The sequence below is a fragment of the Lampetra fluviatilis genome, chromosome 11, assembly GCF_964198595.1.
Source record: "Lampetra fluviatilis chromosome 11, kcLamFluv1.1, whole genome shotgun sequence".
NCBI lineage: Eukaryota > Metazoa > Chordata > Hyperoartia > Petromyzontiformes > Petromyzontidae > Lampetra > Lampetra fluviatilis.
This window is the reverse complement of record NC_136285.1, coordinates 10,688,859-10,706,688: the sequence shown is the minus strand read 5'-3', so window position 1 is coordinate 10,706,688 and position 17,830 is coordinate 10,688,859. Positions and strand designations below refer to the sequence as shown.

At 47.2% G+C, this 17,830-nt stretch overlaps 2 protein-coding genes across 9 annotated transcripts in view; one reads left to right on the top strand and one right to left on the bottom strand.

The window, feature by feature from the left end:
• Window positions 1–12,727, bottom strand: part of PHTF2 (putative homeodomain transcription factor 2) — a 40,132-nt gene extending 27,405 nt beyond the window's left edge. For 4 of the 7 annotated variants that reach the window (XM_078860959.1, XM_078860961.1, XM_078860960.1 and 1 more), the window contains exons 1-2: window positions 5,019–5,152; window positions 4,180–4,261 (exon numbers count right to left, since the gene is read on the bottom strand). In XM_078860959.1, coding sequence (XP_078717085.1) covers window positions 4,180–4,224 — 45 coding nt within the window. In that variant the 5' untranslated portion in view covers window positions 4,225–4,261; window positions 5,019–5,152. Of the gene's footprint in view, window positions 1–4,179; window positions 4,262–4,694; window positions 4,715–5,018; window positions 5,233–12,608 lie in introns of those variants that run through there. The other 3 variants (XM_078860956.1, XM_078860962.1, XM_078860957.1) reach the window with 3 other exon arrangements.
• Window positions 12,728–13,736: 1,009 nt separating this feature from the next.
• TMEM60 (transmembrane protein 60) lies at window positions 13,737–17,687 on the top strand. 2 transcript variants are annotated; one of them, XM_078860955.1, is made up of 3 exons: window positions 13,737–13,940; window positions 14,140–15,802; window positions 16,795–17,687. In XM_078860955.1, exon 2 carries the CDS (start codon window positions 14,607–14,609, stop codon window positions 14,994–14,996), a length of 390 nt encoding a protein of 129 aa, XP_078717081.1. In that variant the 5' UTR covers window positions 13,737–13,940; window positions 14,140–14,606; the 3' UTR covers window positions 14,997–15,802; window positions 16,795–17,687. The 2 variants fall into 2 exon arrangements, with proteins under 2 accessions (XP_078717081.1, XP_078717080.1); XM_078860954.1 differs by having other exon boundaries at window positions 13,738–14,031.
• Window positions 17,688–17,830: the final 143 nt, after the last annotated feature.

The window sequence follows — 17,830 nt, the reverse complement described above, 5'->3', positions numbered from 1 at the left end:
CCGACTAATTTTGACTATTGACCCGGGATGAGTTATTTACATAACACCATGCAGTCATTGTTGTCTCAAAATGAGACTTCCTAGAGCTTACATTACCATTTGCTTTTCCCTTTCAAATTACATTTTATTATTTTCTAATCACATTTTCTGAGGGTGTATAAAATGTCTAGTGTACATTTATCCCGGTCTAATGGCGAGGTGAGACCAACAGCAAATCACTTGGGATATCTGTGCAAGTGTGGGATCAGAATAAAAAATCCTTATTTATCCTGGAGAAATCCGATGAGCTATGAAGCTTTTATTCACAGATGAATAGAGGGCGGTTCAGTCGAGACAACATGTCAATGTTCTTCTTGGTTCTTTCTGTAAAGTCACGTAGAATGGAAATAATAAAATAATAAAAATAAAACATAATAAAATAATAAAAATAAAACATTATAAAGTAATTCTCACGACGTCTGTCTTCCCGACAGACCTGTTCTTCACCTGAGGACGGCTGCTTGCGTTGTGGCCGAAACGTCATGGGAATTACTTAATGTTTTATTTTTATTATTTTATTATTTCCATTCTACGTGACTTTACCGAAAAAACCAAGAAGATGAATCCCTGCAGTCACGAGAGCTTTAAATCGAAACATGTCAATGCTTTTACTGAAGAAGTTCAGGACAAACAAGCAATTTACGGATAACTCCGCAAGGAGATAAATCCGAACGTTAAAGTTTGAAAGACAATCCCCACTGTACTTCTCAAGTGACATTCCACAATGGAGGGCCAAGATGATGGTTTTACGCTCTTCTTCCCTGCAATCTCACTCCGGCGAGTATCGGTACCACGGGGAAGGTCAGGATAAAGGCACCTTCACAAGGGAAATCACGAAGGGGCCAGCAGACCGTTAATTATTCATGGATGTGTCACTGTATTGAATGTCCAAGCGTCTATGAACTGCCTTCCAATGCCTCTTACGAGTCAGCCAAGGATGTGACAATGGGACGCCCTGTTCACTCCACTGAAGGGCTTGGCACACCGCAACTACGTTCCATGGAAATTTGTGGAAGTGTTAAAAAATATTCAACATTCTGCCAAAGGCAATTATCATGTGTTGTGCGTGGCTGTTAATTTCTGTAATTTAGCCTTCTCTGTAAAACTGCTATGGTTCGAACAATAAACACATCACTCTTTAATGGTCTTCATTGCATTAAAAGAAACATTCATTTCATTAAAAGCATGCTGCACATTTCATTTGCAAAAAGGTTTTCTGTACCTGCTGGGTATGCTAGTGTAACATTAAACAATGCATTAACATCCACAGTATAAATAAGTGTTATTTGCTGCAAAAAGCCATTCCAATTAAGTTATACAGCAATTACTGCTTTGAATGTGGCTGGTGTTTTCAGTCAGGTCTGGAGTAAAAAGTCGTGGGTTAAATAAAAATTAAAATAAAGACAGGCTGCACTTCGCATTTCAAGTGCCCCGAGAATATATCCTGTTACCTCTGACGACAACATTCCATTTAGTTTAACACGTAGGCTTTCGTGACCAATATCATCCATAACAGGTTTTTTTCGGGTTAGATCGCGTACATATATAAATGTGCCGTTAAACCCGCCACCACCCGATATAGCCAATTAGTAAGGTTTGTCACGTAAACAGAACACGTCATTTCCTTGTCTTAGCATTTCCGAGTATCTGCTCGGCATTACCCATTCATCTCAAGGTTAGACAGCTCATCTGAATGCCTCTGCAGAAATGCGACCAGGTAAGACGTAGGGGCTGGACGAAAATCGCGATGCACCGTCACGTACACGTGAAACGCATCACAGGACCTCTGTGAAAGGAGGGTGTCACGTAGGGACATTGGCAGCCTCGACCGTGCTGCACTAGTAAATGATATGCGGAGTAGGTGTTTCTCTTCGAAGGGTTCAATAATTGATGGTCTCGTTAAGGGTATTTGCATTTCCACTTCCGATGCATAATAACATCTCTACAAAATTACATGTAATCCAGGTGCTCTGTGCCCGGTTGGCAGAACTTCTTTCGCGTCGTACGTAGCCAACCGCGCTAAACGGAGGCGCAAGCTAGCTGTGTGTTCCACAGTGCCACGTGGCTCACGTCAGCAGAACTGATCGGTGAGTTTCTAATGAAAATAAACATTAATCTGCGAGGCAAGCATGTTCTTACAAAGAATTTGGCTGGCGAGGCCCAAGCCTGTTTGAGCATGTCGTGCGTAGAACTAACATCCAATCACGCAAATTCTTGTACTTACTTACAAATACATTTCACAAGAAATACACTGTGTGAAATTATACTGAAACAATATTCAACATATGCTGCTGGCAATAATCTAATACAAATACATTCGTGAATTTAGACTAAGAGTGCCTCGTTTTTTATGTGAAGTCCATTGTAACTCCAGATGCCCAAAACTATGACAGGAAATGTTTTAGAAATCATTAGGCAGGAAAAGGAAATTTACTGAGTTACACGCAACATATCTGGGGTGCCAAGGTGGTGAGATGTTAACTACCTCGCCTGGTATACAGGAGGTCCTGGGTTCGATCCCTGACCCTGACGCTTGCTGTATATTTGGAGTTTGCGTCTCTCTCCATGGCGAGATATTAACTACCTCGCCTGGTATACAGGAGGTCGTGGGTTCGGTCCCTGACCCTGACGCTTGCTGTATATTTGGAGTTTGCGTCTCTCTCCATGGCGAGATATTAACTACCTCGCCTGGTATACAGGAGGTCGTGGATTCGATCCCAACTCTGACACCTGTACATGTGGAGTTTGCATGTTCTCCTCATGGTCGAGTGGATTTTTCTCCCGGTCCTCCGTTTTTTTTAGAAACATGCATTTAGAGTATTTGGCTAATATAAACTTCCACGTGATAAGCCACTTTGTTGAGCTATCATTTGTGGCAGCCAGGTCGCTTCTGAAAAAGAGCTACATAGCTCAGTGGGCCTTACCTAGTAAAATAAAATAAAAAGTTGATAGTTTTTGACATTTCAGGAGGCCATAAAGTTTCTACCCAACCACAAACTCAGTGTTTAGAAATCATTACACAAACTGAGAAACGGCACTAAAATCGACCGCTGGCAATTTATAAAAAGTGCCATAGCACAAAAAATGACCACTCCCTCACGCAGAGATATACTTAGCATCGCTGGAGGAACTACTGAGCGTACATTCTTTATTTACAAGACAAAGCATTTCTATATAAAGCTCAACAAAAAACACCACCCACCAACAACAGTACCTCAAGAACACCTTCAGTGTCAACATCAGACAGTGGAAAATACATAACAAGAGGATAACTTCCGCGCAACACACTGCGTATAGAACAATAATGAAAAAGTCATATCCATAGCCGACGTGCAGCACTTTCAAAAACGTGTCCCTTAGATTACCGTGCTGGCTTCTCAGATTTCTGTATGCCGAGACCCCAATCTATTCAACTGGGAAACTCGTCCACGTGTGTATGTACGTTGAACTTCTTTAACACCGTACATAGCCAACTGTGTGAGCGTATCAAGCTGTTGACTGTTGTAGCGCTGAGCAAGCGGGGGTGGTGGTATCACACCACAACCATCCTAACCTTGAGATCTTAACGATATGTGTGCGAGTAATTCTGACAACTCATGGGACTCAAACGTTACTCTATAGCGGTGATTAAACTCACATCTTCCCTCTTAAATTATGCATTATTACTACAATCGGTGGACTTTATATGAAGAATCCAACCCTTGCATCATTTAACACATGGATGAGAGAACATGCGCAGGTTAGTGACATCTCTTAAGAAAAGTATGCTTGGTCAGGACACGCCAATGCAAGGGATGATGACCGATGGTTCAATAATAATGATGGGGAGGTGACGGCCACTGAATGGAACGTGTCAGCAGAGAAGATGTCCACAAAAAAAAAGAGATGGAGCGATTAAATCAGCCCACGTGCAGAAGCGAGGTAGATTATTGTATTATTTCCCTTCTACGTGACTTTACCGAAAGAGCCAAGAAGATGACGACATTCTGTTTGACAATTGCAGGATCACCGCGCCACAAATCAAATGCAATTGTACAACCGTTGGCATTCGCCGCTCACCAACGTGCGTCCTCCTGCCCGTGGGAAGCAAGTTAACGGAGAGGGGCGCGGGTGACGCTCGGAGGATGCGAGTTCGCTCACCTTTTTCTGATACCAAGCAATGGCGTCTGCAGCCCTTGCTGCCATCTGAAGAAGCCCCCAGTCAGAACTGCCGCATTTTACACTGCGGGCACAGCGAGGGCTTGCAGAGTCAACATCCAAAACGTCCTCGCAGACCCATCCACGCACTCGTGCGTACATGCACACACTTATTAAGGAGAATATAACACGTAGAAATATACCATTCACATATAGTTGTGCATTAAATGTATACAGTATGTACATTTACCATTTTATAGCGCCGCCTACTATTCATACAAGATATATTACGGAAAACTTAGCAATTGCGTAACGAATATAGCGCATAGGCATTATGGACTGTATTTGATAACATATCGCATTAGTGTGCAGCGTGGCTCAATGCAATTACAGTAGTATTTATGAGTTATGTACGTCGCATTACTGCATTACTTCAATGCCTGAAGCATACGCACATTACGTATGGCTCTGGCAGCAGCAGCAGCAGAGATGACACATGTACACACAAGAAAACTCACGCAGAAGACCAGGCGCTGTGCGCTACGCATGGAGTGGCATTCGAGTCGGCGCGTGTCGCTGCACGGCTATATATATCAAGGCGACATGGCAACGCAGTGCGCTGTCATTGCCAAACCATTGGTTGACGCCTCCATTCATTAAGCACCGCACCGTGGCATCAGTACCAACGTGTAGCGCATGACAGCGTAACCCTTAACACAATACATTTTTAACACGTAGCTTATAGCCATCGTTGTAAAAACCAGACGACTGATTCAAATTCCATGCACACGTTACATACGTGTGCGTGTTCAGTAGAAACATTCGACGCACAAACTTCTTACCTCTGTTGTATCGCCTTCCAAATGTTCCAAGCTGTAATGAAAGCAGAGCGCAGCGAGCGGGGATCAGTGCGATGATACTCCGCGGGTGTTCGAGCCCTTGCTCTGCCCACAGTGCCGTCAGCGGGTGGTCGGGCACGCGAGACAATGCTGGAGCCAACCGCGACCCAGCTCACGCCATGATCCCAGTTGGCAACGCTAAATAAGAACGGTCGTCCTGTGGAAAATGTCAGCCGTAAGAAACCGCGAGAAAACATGCGATGCAATCACATCGCCGCAGAAAACCTGAACCCCAAAACACACCAAATACGTGCATGCATCCTACGTGCGTGTGTGTGTGTACGTGTGTGTGCTGCCAAAACACCATGGCTCATTTTCCAAAGCGGCTACAGTGCTTTGTGAATGACATACACAAACTACTGGCATGCGGAACGCAATAAAATGCATGTGCATATCCAAGCCGGCTTTTTTCCCCAATGTAGTTTTTTTAAATCAAGCCCACAAGCTGCTGATGGCTCGCAAGAGCAAAACAACACTCGGTGAATAGTTTATTTCTTTTTCCTGTCACTCAATCAAACAATGGCGAAAGGCATCCCTTTCCAATATCGATTTTGGGGATTTTCCCCCATACTTTTGCACACTGGCCAGTGCTAGTTGGTAAATGGGTGGAGGGCGGGGGAATAGGAGGAGGCCATTCCCTGACGCTATCTGTGGCTGGAAATTGAACACGGCTGGCTGTGTTTATTGTGAAACACGCTCACACAATTTGAATGCCGATCCCACACCAATCCTATTGCATCGTGTCCACAGAAAATATAAATTCCTCACGGGGAGGAGATGTGGGGGGGGGTGTCTGAATTAGTTAGGGAAGAGGATCCACCGAAACAAAATTAAAACACCGCCTGCCACGGCCGTACACCTCCACTCCCCCATTCGTTGCTCCACTCCGCTCCCTCGATTCCTTCCAGAAGTGGGCCACGGTGACCGTGTTTTTTTGAGACGCTGCGTCCTGCGTTGCTGGTACGTGGTGCCAACACCGCGGTGCTATTTTGGGGAGGGTGAACAGCAACCATCGTCGTTTATAAGCGCGAGGCTTTGCGCCTCCGATAACAAAAACACACGCCGAGTGGATTGGGGGGTGGGGGCTCAGGGTCAAACATTGTAGCACAGGGAAGTGATTCATGTCCAAGTTTGGATAGAGTTTGCCAACACGGTACTGTACTTCAATGCCGTAAATATAATATATATTGGGGGGACACATCCTCCCCCCAATATTCAAATATGCTCAAAATGTCCCCCCCAATATATTGCTATAAAATATATTTCTGTTTATATGATTGTGGTTATGGTTGTACTTTATTAATCCCTAATCTCTGCCATTACATACAATGAAACAAGAAAGGGTACAAAAGAACAAACAGCGCAATGTAATACAATACACTATTCGACATTCTTGTAAAAAATAAATAAAAAGTCCATCCCATGTGTTAGTGAATTTTTTTATATTTTAGGCAGGAAATTAGTTTTCAAATTTAGATTTTTTTTCTGGGGGGGGGACCCCAGACCCCCTGGAAGATTTGGTCCCCCCCAATGTTGACTCCATGGCTACGTCCTTGCTGTACTTTAACAGCCATGGACGTATCTACTGCTGGATGAAGGCACCTCCGAAGCCATCGTCATTTCTCATGGTCCTCTGTGATGCAATTATTGTCAATTTAATACGGAGGCTTTCGCGGCCGATATTATCCATAATAAAGGGGGTTTTTTTGGGGTTAGATTGCGTAAATATGTGTCGCTAAGCCACCACCACCCAATTAGTAAGGTTTGTCATCTAAACAGAACATGCCACTTCACTCCTAGCTCAGCACACAGGCGTGATTGAGAGTAAACGGCACAACATTTACAATTCAAGTATCGTGACGTTTCGCTGGTTGATGACAAACAGCTTCATCAGCAACTACTGGACTTACAGTGAGGCAAAAACTAATCAATTAAATGCGGAAGCGTGGGGGGGGTGAGTTTAAACGATGTAATTATTATTAATCTAATTTATTAGGCATGCTGTAAAGGTTTCCTGTCCTCTTTGGTTCTTTCGGTAAAGTCAGGTAGAAAGAAAATAAAATAAATGATAGAATACACGACGTTTCGATTGCAACACAAGCAACCATCATCAGGTGTGAAAGAATGCAAGCTCGGAGAGAGACACACATACAGAGAGAGAAAACACAGACACGAAAAGAGACACAGAGAGAGAGAGAGACAAACACAGATACGGAGAGAGACACACACACAGAGAGAGACACACACACACACACAGAGAGACACACACACACAGAGACACACACACAGAGACACACAGGGAGAGAGACACAGACACACACAGAGAAACAACGCCTCTGTGACGGGGCATTATATAGAGAGGGGGCAGAGAAAGTCAACGGTGGCAGGGGGAGAGAAATTGGAAGTTTGAGAAAACAAACCTAGTAAACTGAGAAATGTAATGCAATGCAACACAGAGAGTCGGCTAACACAACAGTTAACACATTACCTGGTTCATTACGTTCTTCCAAAAATTGCTAAATTTGACGTTAAGTCTGAGAAATTGGAAGTTTGAATAAATAGTAAACGGCCCACTCATACATACAATTTTGGGGGGTAGAAATGAAAACGTGTAAAGATAAATCTGCTCTTTGTAACTCATAAACTTGTGAGATATCCCTTACACTGCTGCCCCCGGATCTCTTCACGTGATGGTTTCATAATATGAGAGTATTTATAAATACATCCTGACGTAGTAAGCGGAATTTTCAGTATAAGCAAACGCTGGGACAGAGTTAGGAGATGTAAAGGCAGGGAGGGCACTGCACGTAGACCCACCATCACCTTCTTCTTGCTGAACGCAAAAAAAAAACAAGGGAATGAAACGATTTAGTGACCAAAATAGATTCTTACACTCAGGGTACGTGCATCAAACGTTGGGGGCGTGTGAAGATCTACGACATCAAATTCGTGCACATGTCAATATTTACATCACTGCAGAGTCCACACCTGTCACCAAATCGCCCGAAATAGGTTTGGGCTTCTCGTCGCACACATCTCGGGAGAGCGAAGCGGATTTAAGCGTGAACAGCGCTTCGTGAGTCCACTACCACAGATTGTTGTGGGCTGCCTTCGCTGCAAGGTTTGAGCATCAGTTTGCAGGGCAGGAAAAATCCATAATCTCGATTTAAAGCTTTCGTGACTGCAGGGATTCATCTTCTTTGTTCTTTCGGTAAAGTAAAGTAGAATGGAAATAATAAAAATAAAACAATAAAATAATTCTCACGACGTTTCGGCCACAACGCAAGCAGCCGTCCTCTCAGGTGAAGAACAGGTCTGTCAAGAATCTGAATCTCTGTCAAGAATCTGAATCTCTGTCTTCTTGACAGACCTGTTCTTCACCTGAGAGGACGGCTGCTTGCGTTGTGGCCGAAACGTCGTGAGAATTATTTTATTATGTTTTATTTTTATTATTTTATTATTTCCATTCTACGTGACTTTACCGAAAGAACCAAGATGAATCCATAATCTCTTCGGTTCTTTCGGTAAAGTCACGTGGGTAGAAAAATAATAGATCACGACGTTTCGATCGCAACACAAGCAATCGTCATCAGGTGATACAGCTGTCGTGACTGTGACGGTTCCACCTGAAGACGGAAGCTTGTGTTGCCTCCGAAACGTCGTGATTTTTATTTTATTTTACTTTTATTAATTTGAATGTTTTACCTACGTGACTTTACCGAAAAAACCTAAGAATAGGTGGGACAACCACGGCAAGAAAACACTGCTGTGGTTGTCCCACCTGATGACGATTGCTTGTGTTGCGATCGAAACGTCGTGATCTATTATTTTTCTACCCACGTGACTTTACCGAAAGAACCAAAGTGTATGGATTCCTGCAGTCACGAAAGCTTCAAATCAAGAAAAATACATTGTTGTACTGCACCTCCTGGAGACCGTGCTCCCGTGTCTACGCTTCCCACCTTCGCCCAACCCTGAAATGTCCAGCATGAGTGAAGTACGGTCAGATGACCTCCATAACTCACACGGCGTGGGGAAGACCTTATTCCGCAGAGGATTAACAGGAAGGCTGCTACACTTGTACACGTATATTTCACAATTTCACACCAATAACGATTCTGCATGCGCCGCAAATTAAAAAAAAGAACTGGATCGTGAATCAAACCCTTCACCTGGAATCGTGAAAATAGAATCGTAGAGGAAGTGAATAAATATATTCCTGCAAAACAATGTTGACATTCGGATGGGAAGCCTGCGGAATTATGCTCTAAATTCCATTTCATTAATAAAATCTAGTTTCATATTGCATAATTTATCCAACCGCATCACAACATGCTGCCCAATCCGCAAACACGATTGTTTTCGGCCAACGAATGAGTGTTTATGCATGCAGGGGGGGGGGGGCAACACTTTCCCACACAGATGGCAAAGACGAGATTCGACCACATTTGCTTGTGCCACCTTCTGGCGAGCCAGCGTATGGCGCCTGGAATGTTTACACGAGAAGGGACTTGTCTCAGAGGTCGCAACCAGGTACCTGATACCCGGCTATCCTACCCGATACCCGGCTACCCGTACCCGGCCGGGTACGGGTACCCGTTTGCGATCCTGGTGCGGCCGGGTACGGGTAGGCCGTGAGTCACCGTTTGTCACTCATTTCCCAACGTCTTGTCTCTTTCTCACAATTCAAGTTCCTAGAATCAACCGACCCGCGCCTGCAACATGGCTTCATCCCAGAGGTCGCAATCGGGTACCCGATACCCGTACCCTACCCGTACCCGGCCGGGTATGGGTAGCCGGGTATCGGGTAGGGTACGGGTACCCATTTGCGACCCTGGTGCGGCTGGGTACAGGTAAGGAATCAAAACCCGTTTGCGACCTCTGACTTGTCTGCAACATTCGTTCGGGGCCACCAAACCTTCGCCTGGATGAAGAGAGGTGTGTCCCAGAAAGCCATCGTCGTGCCCGTATAATTGCAATATTTCACGAGTTGCAGTATGTCGACTAGTCCAGAGGGAGCTGTTACATGTGGTGTTACTGGTAGGAACCCACTGGTTCCACCAGCCCACAGGGGATTATTGTGTCCGTCCGTCGTGTAGGGAGGGGCTGGGTGGGGAGGGGCTGGGTGGGGAGGGGCTGGGTGGGGAGGGTAGGGAGGGGCTGGGTGGGGACGGTGGGGCTGGGTGGGGGTTAGAAGGGGTGGGGCTGGGTGGGGAGGGGCTGGTCACCCCATGGTGCCCTTATAGAACTCAACGTTTAACCTACTCACGTCGGCTTGTGCCCACCCTCACAGTCGGGCATATTTGCGGAATACACCACGCCGCCGTTGACCCTGGCCATTGACCGAGCAACCCAACGTTCCTATCAACTCCCTCCGCAGGAATGTGTTTAACAGGTGACGATGTTGTCACTTTTAGCTTCACGCTTTCAGTGACCATTTCCTACCCTTGTCATTCATTCATACGCTTCATCTCTGGTATACTGGAAACAACTGCAATGGGCATTGCTAATGAGTAAGAACTGCTAGAAAACTGTAATTTATTGCTCAATTCATAGATGTGCGTTATAATCAGGCTGATTTGTACTCTAATAGAGCCATAAAATGTAACTGATGTTGTACATCTGCAATGGTTTATTAAAATTATATTTGAGATGACAGTCAATACACACTTCCGACCAACATATTCTGTGACTAGACGAGAGAATAAAAAAAAATGTCCACTTATTAAATTAAGCCTAAGCAGCCTTACAAGACTTCAAGGTATGTGCACGAAACATCTAAGACGTGTGATCAGAGTGGCTTTCACCTGCTTTTAAAAAAGGCCATCAGTACTCTTCGGTTCTTTCGGTAAAGTCACGTAGGTGAGAAATAAAATAAAAATCTAGAATAAAGGCCATCAGGTGATGCAGGTGCATTATAATTGGATGACCAAATGCACGAGACTGCCATCTATTAAGAGGCCCTGGAATTGCAACTTCATGAATTCACGTGGAAATGACTGAAACACAGCACCGACCCAAAAAGAGCCACAATACTGCACAGGATGCTCACAATCTTGTTTGTCACTCGGTTAAATCGGCTTGCAATCAATTACAATGTGCTGTAACCTGGCAGTATGAAGGCAATCTCAAAGCAGGGCTTCTCATTCTATTCGAAGGATACAGGTATATGCAATCGCAAGTGGCAATACAGCTGGTTCAACAAGGGACGCCGATACTGTGGACGAGTGGGTCATCACCTAATCAATAAACGGCCACTAAACTCATCACCTGACCCCGGCCACTCTTGAAAATGCAACTACCCCGGTCTCTCTCTTGAGTTCTCGCCTGGCTAAGCACGCAATTAACTTCGCCTGGTTACATTCACACCCTTTGATAAACCGCGCAATAACCCATTGCTAAGGGGTGGTTGTTAAAAAAATATATAAGCATGCACAGGTGACATTCAAAGCCACGAGTTCATCGGAAATGCATCACCTCGTGAAAGGGGGGCACCGATCTCAGTGGGTAATCAATCTGTCACATGCAGCGCACCAATCTCAATGGTCAAAGGAAACTAAATTAATTGATGAACACCGAGTTAAGGGACGCTAATCAACCGAACATCACCAGGCTAAATCAATAAGCACTTTTGCGATGCTGCATTGGCCAAGTGGTGCATGAGCACCTCACAACACAGGTATATAATAGGGGATTGCATTTGTTATTAAAGTTTCCTTTTAGGGCAGCATTATTGACGAATGCTTGGTTAGCTTCTGCTTAAAGGTCATCGCGCTGTTAACGGGCGCCACTAATTAATTGGTGGCTACGTCACGGCTACAACTGCCAGGCTCAGCGGGGCCCAGCCTGGCAAAGGGGGCCCACTAACCATGCACACACCTCAGGGCTGCTTATAAATAAGCTTATACATAAGCTGCTACGTAAAGCAAGAGAGACGTTTCTGCAAAACCACATCATTTGTTATTTATTCTTTTATTTTATTATTTTTAATATATTTTTTTATTCACTTTATTTTTATTTAAAAAAAATTCTATCTTCGTGACTTTACCGACAAAACCAACGAATACGAACCCCATCGTTGTACTCAACTTCTATGCTCTCGTATACTGTATAATATCGATGCCACCCCCACCTGCCAAAACGCCTTCGCTCACCGACCCGGCACTGGATCGGCGTGGTTCAAATCTGGTCGACCTGCACGGCGTGGAGCGTGGTGTGGTGGGCGAGGGGGCATCATCCAGCAGTGTATTGGCCATGGCTTACACTGCTTAGCAGCAGCAGCAGCGATGGATCTGTCACAGAGGCCGCATCTGGCAAAGCCAAAGGGCCCTCTCCACACGCTCTCCCCGCCCGCCCACCAACAATGCCAAACGCGACGTCAAACCCACAACAACATCGACACGCAACAACGCAGCAATGCGAGCAGGCAATTGCGCTATTAAACTCCGCGTTTAATGATCACCGAACGATGATAATGAACAATGTGAAAGATGTACAACATTAACAGCTGGAGCATCATTCAGAGGCACTCACCACCAACGGGGAGGGGGGTGTGGGGGGCCCTGACAGAGCGGAGCCGCCGAGCTCCACCGCTGCAGCCGCGGACCCCCGCGGGGCGGAGCCTCCTTGGACTCGCCCACACCTCCGAAGCCGTCTCGGCCAATCAGCGCGCGCCTGCTGTTTGGGGTTGCGACGCAGCAGCCAATCGGAGGCTTTTGTTTTGTCTCTCGCGCGGAAGATTATTGTTGGGTGGGCGGGGCTAGAGGGTGGGCGGGGCCAGAGGGTGGGCGGGGCTAGAGGGCTGGGGGGGGGGACTGTACCAAGTGTGGACGTTGATTGGCGTTTGCCTGCGGTTTGTTGTTTTTGTATTATTTTACAGCGGAGAAAATATTATTGGCTCAATATGCATTCTCGATAATGAGCATTACATGCCGACTAATAATTGTAGCCGTAGTAGAGATTTTTTTTTTAATTCACCTGCCGTGCGATAATTTACAACGCGGGCTTTCGAGGGGTTTAATATTTAGCATTGGTACATTCCGAGCGACTTGATTATTTTTCCCAGTCTGCATAGGCAAGCCCCCCCCCCCTCTCCCGCCACACACACACGCACGGACCTATGGCGCGATTGGCCAATCACAGAGCGGGGGACAACGGTCGCTGCCTATGCGCGCCAGCAAATACAAAAGGGTCCCGATTCGCATCATCGATTCGACTTGGGTCAGATTGCCAACCGCGACGACGCGAGCAACCGGCGGCCATCTTACGTGAGGAGGAGGGGGGGGAATGGGGAGGAGGGGAAATGGGGGGGGGGGGGAATGGGGGGAGGGGGAGGGAATGGGGGGGAGGGGGGGAATGGGGGGAGGGGGGAATGGGGGGGGAGGGGGTGGAGGGGGGGGGAATGGTGGGGAGGGGTGAGGGGAGGAGTGGTAGGGGTGGGGAAAGTGGGGAAAGGGGGTAGGGGTGGGAGGAGGGGTGGGGGAGGAGAGGTAGGGGGGGTGGGGGAGGAGAGGTAGGGGGGGTGGGGGAGGAGGGGTAGGGGGGGTGGGGGAGGAGGGGTAGGGGGGGTGGGGGAGGAGGGGTAGGGGGGGTGGGATTGGGGGTGGGGCTACAACGTTGGGGAACTCATCTTCTTCTTGGTTCTTTCGGTAAAGGCGGGCCCGCAGCCTTTGCATGACGACGTTCGTGAGCGAGCCGCTCTGTTTGGGGAGGGAGGGAGGGGGTGCATTTGCTTCTCCCCCTGACCAAGATGGCTGGCGCCTTGCTCGTGACGCTTCCGGGGTCGAGGAGGAGGAGTGGAGTGAAGACGACGCCTGGAAGTCTGCGCCTCTGCCGCCGATCGCTCCGGACATTTTGCGAGGCGGCGTGAGCAGCGATTATTGTTGTTGTTGTTCGCGAGACGGGCGTGCAGTTAATAGCGGGAGCTGTTTGTTGTCGTTGTGACCCACGACACGAGGTAAGTCGCGCGCATTCGCCGGGCTGCGCGTGGTTGAGAGACTCTCCCCTCAGTCGCGATGGCGGTGATGCTGTAAGACGCCGGACTTGTCGTTTGTGTTGCGACCAGGAGGAGAAGGACGTGAGGTGAGGACGTGAAGGAGAAGGAAGGAGCGTGAGGGAAGGTCGAGAGAAGAGCCCGCAGAACGACGCGGAGGAGGACATCGTCGGACCGGGACGCGGGAAGAGGCGGCGGAGGAGGCAGATTTGTAACGAGGTGTTGAAGAAAGAGGCGCAGATTGAACGGGGGAGGAAGACGTGGAAGGAAGCGGAGAAAGGAGGAGAAGGAAGGAAAAGGACGCCAGGAAGGAGGAGGCGGGGAAAGGTGTCGGAGTTGTAGGAGGGGGACGTGAAAGCAGGAGGAGAAACAGGATTTGCAAGGAGGTCGTGTGAGTAGCAGGCAGTGAATGGTGGAATAGATCAACACTCCACCACACACCACCACCTCCACCACCAACTCCACCACACTCCACCACCACCACCGCACTCCACCACCGCACACCACCATCACCGCACTCCACCACCACCACCGCCACGATGCCGCTGGTGCACCGGGTTCTCTTCACGTGGCTCTTCACCATGTCCTTCCTGGTGCTCGCCGTGCTCAAGCTGGACGGCCGCGTCAGCTGGAACTGGTTCCTCGTGTTCGTGCCTCTCTGGATCTTCGACACGGCCCTGCTCGTCATGCTGGCCGTGCGAATCGTGAGCCACTGCCGCACTGGCCACGACCAGGCCGACGTGACGCTGCGCAAGAAGGCGTGGTACCTGGTGGCAGTGCTGCTCAAGCTCGCGTTCCTGCTAGCCGTGTGCGTCTGGCTACAGTCGCCGGCCTCCGCTCCGCTCTACTTCCTCTTCGTGCCCCTCTGGTTGCTGCTGCTGGGCGCAGCCGCAGACCTGGGCCACCACGTGTTCTGGGTGCTCGTCTAGTAGCAAGGCTGCGGTGGTGGTGGTGTGGGTGTTGTTGAGCTGGGATGGAGATCATTGCTAGGCAGTGTAAACACGCATGCACGGGGATGATGTTAAGGCGAATGCATTTCGGGTGGTCACGCGCTGACAGTCAACTCGACCAGCAGCTATCTCGGTTGTTAATTCGACTGTCAACAAGACACTCAAAACGACACTCCGCTACAACACACACACACTCTTAAAACAACACCAAAAGCTAACCCACGCAAACCACTAAACCACTCAACCAGCCAAAAACATACAGCGCACTCGATGAATACACTCAGGACAACACAATTCGGCTCAATCATCAACACACAAACCAACCCACATAACTATCCCACCCATTCAGCAATCCACCGAATTGGCAACCTATCTATTAACCAGCTGAATGGTGAATGCGGGCCATCTCGTCCTAAACTCCAACCTACCCAGCAGCGGCAGTGAAGACGACATCCGTAGACTGACATCAGCTCCCCAAACAGACATTCATAAACCCACACGCACAGGAGCGTGGAACGAGACATTTGAAAACAACTTCGCTCCAAAACCATCATTTATCCTAGAAACTGCAGATTGTGCTGTATACGGAGGCGTTTTCTCCCGAACCAACGCTTCCATCTCGGCAGTCGCTTTGGTTGACTCCCGGCTCCCAGCTCCCGTCCTCTGGTCACCCAGCCATGAGCATGGGACTTGACATTTCGTGTGGAGGAAGGCTCTGCTTCCACCCGTGGGAATTGGAGAGGAATCTTGTCTGCGAACAACGTGCCGTCATCGGGGACACGAGGGTAAATACACATTGTGGGGATGTGTGCCTTTTGGCTGGGTTCGGATACTCCATTTGTGCATGGTGTTGTACGGTGGTGGGAAAAGCTCCACGTGTTAAAATGTAAATCCACTGCAGGCTCAATATCAGCGATCAACGTATTGTTTTGTACTTCCAAGAACGTAATTTTTCTCCACTGCGGAATCTGCCTTGCTGTGCTTTTTTCATTCAATCCTGCCCTGGGCCATCATTCTCCACTCCACATTAATATCCTGATTTAACGTTTCGAACCACACTTATATAGATGCCTTTCGGTTTGTGCCCTGGTGTTTTTATTCCATCTCCACTCGATACGCTTTTTTGTCTTATGATGTGCTCGTCATCTAAGTATAAACGTGGTTTCATATCGTCTTAAGGGAGGCAGCACGTACACACTTATTGAAATTTGGATCTCCATTTGTGCATTCGCTTTTACGCCATTGATAATTTCTGCTCCGTTTGGATAGAGGTGGTTTTGGAATTCCAGAGCTACTGGTGGGGTCCAACTCTCCTCGTGGCTGATGACATTAAGGCAACTTCGAGTACTTATTTAAATTAATTCACTTATGTTGGTGGCAACTGGAGAATGAATGGTTGGTAGTGCAGTCGCCTGGAATTATGTTTATATTAAACTGCTGTCAGTCAATTTCAGCTGTGCTATAGCAAAGCAGTCAGATGTATCATTCCTGGGATCATAGATATTCAGGTCCAGTTTGCGAACATTTAAACCATCAAATACATTATTTTGTAAGGTTTTGCATTGGAAAAGGTCCATCACACTTATACAATTTTTAATACAACTGGATGGGAAGGTTGACCTTAATGAAGATCTAAACAATTACGACCGTATAAACCAAAGCATTGCAGAATATTAGACCCCATTGAAATATACTACTGTAGCTCTGGATTTTTGTTCCTCCGAATTGACATTGAAATGTTAACTTTTCCCCTTGGCCTTGTGTGATCGTGGTGTAGGTGGCTGGATGCCAACAAGCAGACATTACCACTGCCGACTTCCACCGTTCCAGCACAGGCAGGCACCAAAGCCTGGGCTCGCACATCCACGTGGCACGAGACCACCACGGGTCTTGGATGTCTCCAGTCTGTCCAGGGCCAGCGGGCATGAGACACGAGAAAGACTGATGGTTTCGAGGAGGCGCGCCGGTAAACTTGCTAAGCATGTGGTGGAAAGACTTGTTCAATCCAACTGGACTTGGTCCAGACGTGTAGATTTCCTGGACTGTGTTAGCTGGTAGTCTGGGCTGCTGGGCGCAGTGTTACAGAGCCTCCTTGATGGCAAGTTACACATGAAAGTCATGGCACTGCAAGGGCCAGGTAAAGAACTGCACTCACACACACCAATGCAGGCTTAATGCACACAAGCATTGGTCTAATCTACAGTCACATGTTTAAGGAATGACAGGACTGCTGTAGCTTAAAGGTGAAACCAATCGTTGGGCATGGTTTTGTTCACGTGGAGATGCTACCAGGACACCGGTTTCTTTAAGGAACTTTACAATTATCTACTCATCTGTGATGAGAATTGCTTGTATGCCATACACCTGCCGAGCTGTCATGTGCATGTTTGCATCTAAACATTGCAGAAGCACAGTATAAGTTTGTTTAGAGCTGTTATGGGGCTGAATGGTGCACCAGAATTTAAATTGAGACGAAGGCTTGTGGTATGGTAGAGGGGCATTTGTGCAATGATTTATGAAGTGTGTAGCGTTGAGTATTTGAATGTTGCGTTGTTTGTTAATCTTTGCAACCGTGGTACCTGTTGTATATTTGTTTTTGACAATGTATACTTGGCATTGTAATTCAATTTACATTCAAGCTCACTTGGTTAATAAAGCTAATAAAAATTGTTGGTGTTTGGATTAAGTATTTTACATTTTAAATGTTTACATTTTGCATAAGTATAAGATAAGCCTTACTCATTGAAAAATTGCTGCAGTAGTAAGCTGCATGCATTCATTGGCTTTGGTGTAAAGAGCACCCTCAAATGGTG

Excerpts from the sequence above, each read along its gene's own strand:
- TMEM60 (XM_078860955.1), top strand. The coding sequence starts at position 14,607 with ATGCCGCTGGTGCACCGGGTTCTCTTCACGTGGCTCTTCACCATGTCC.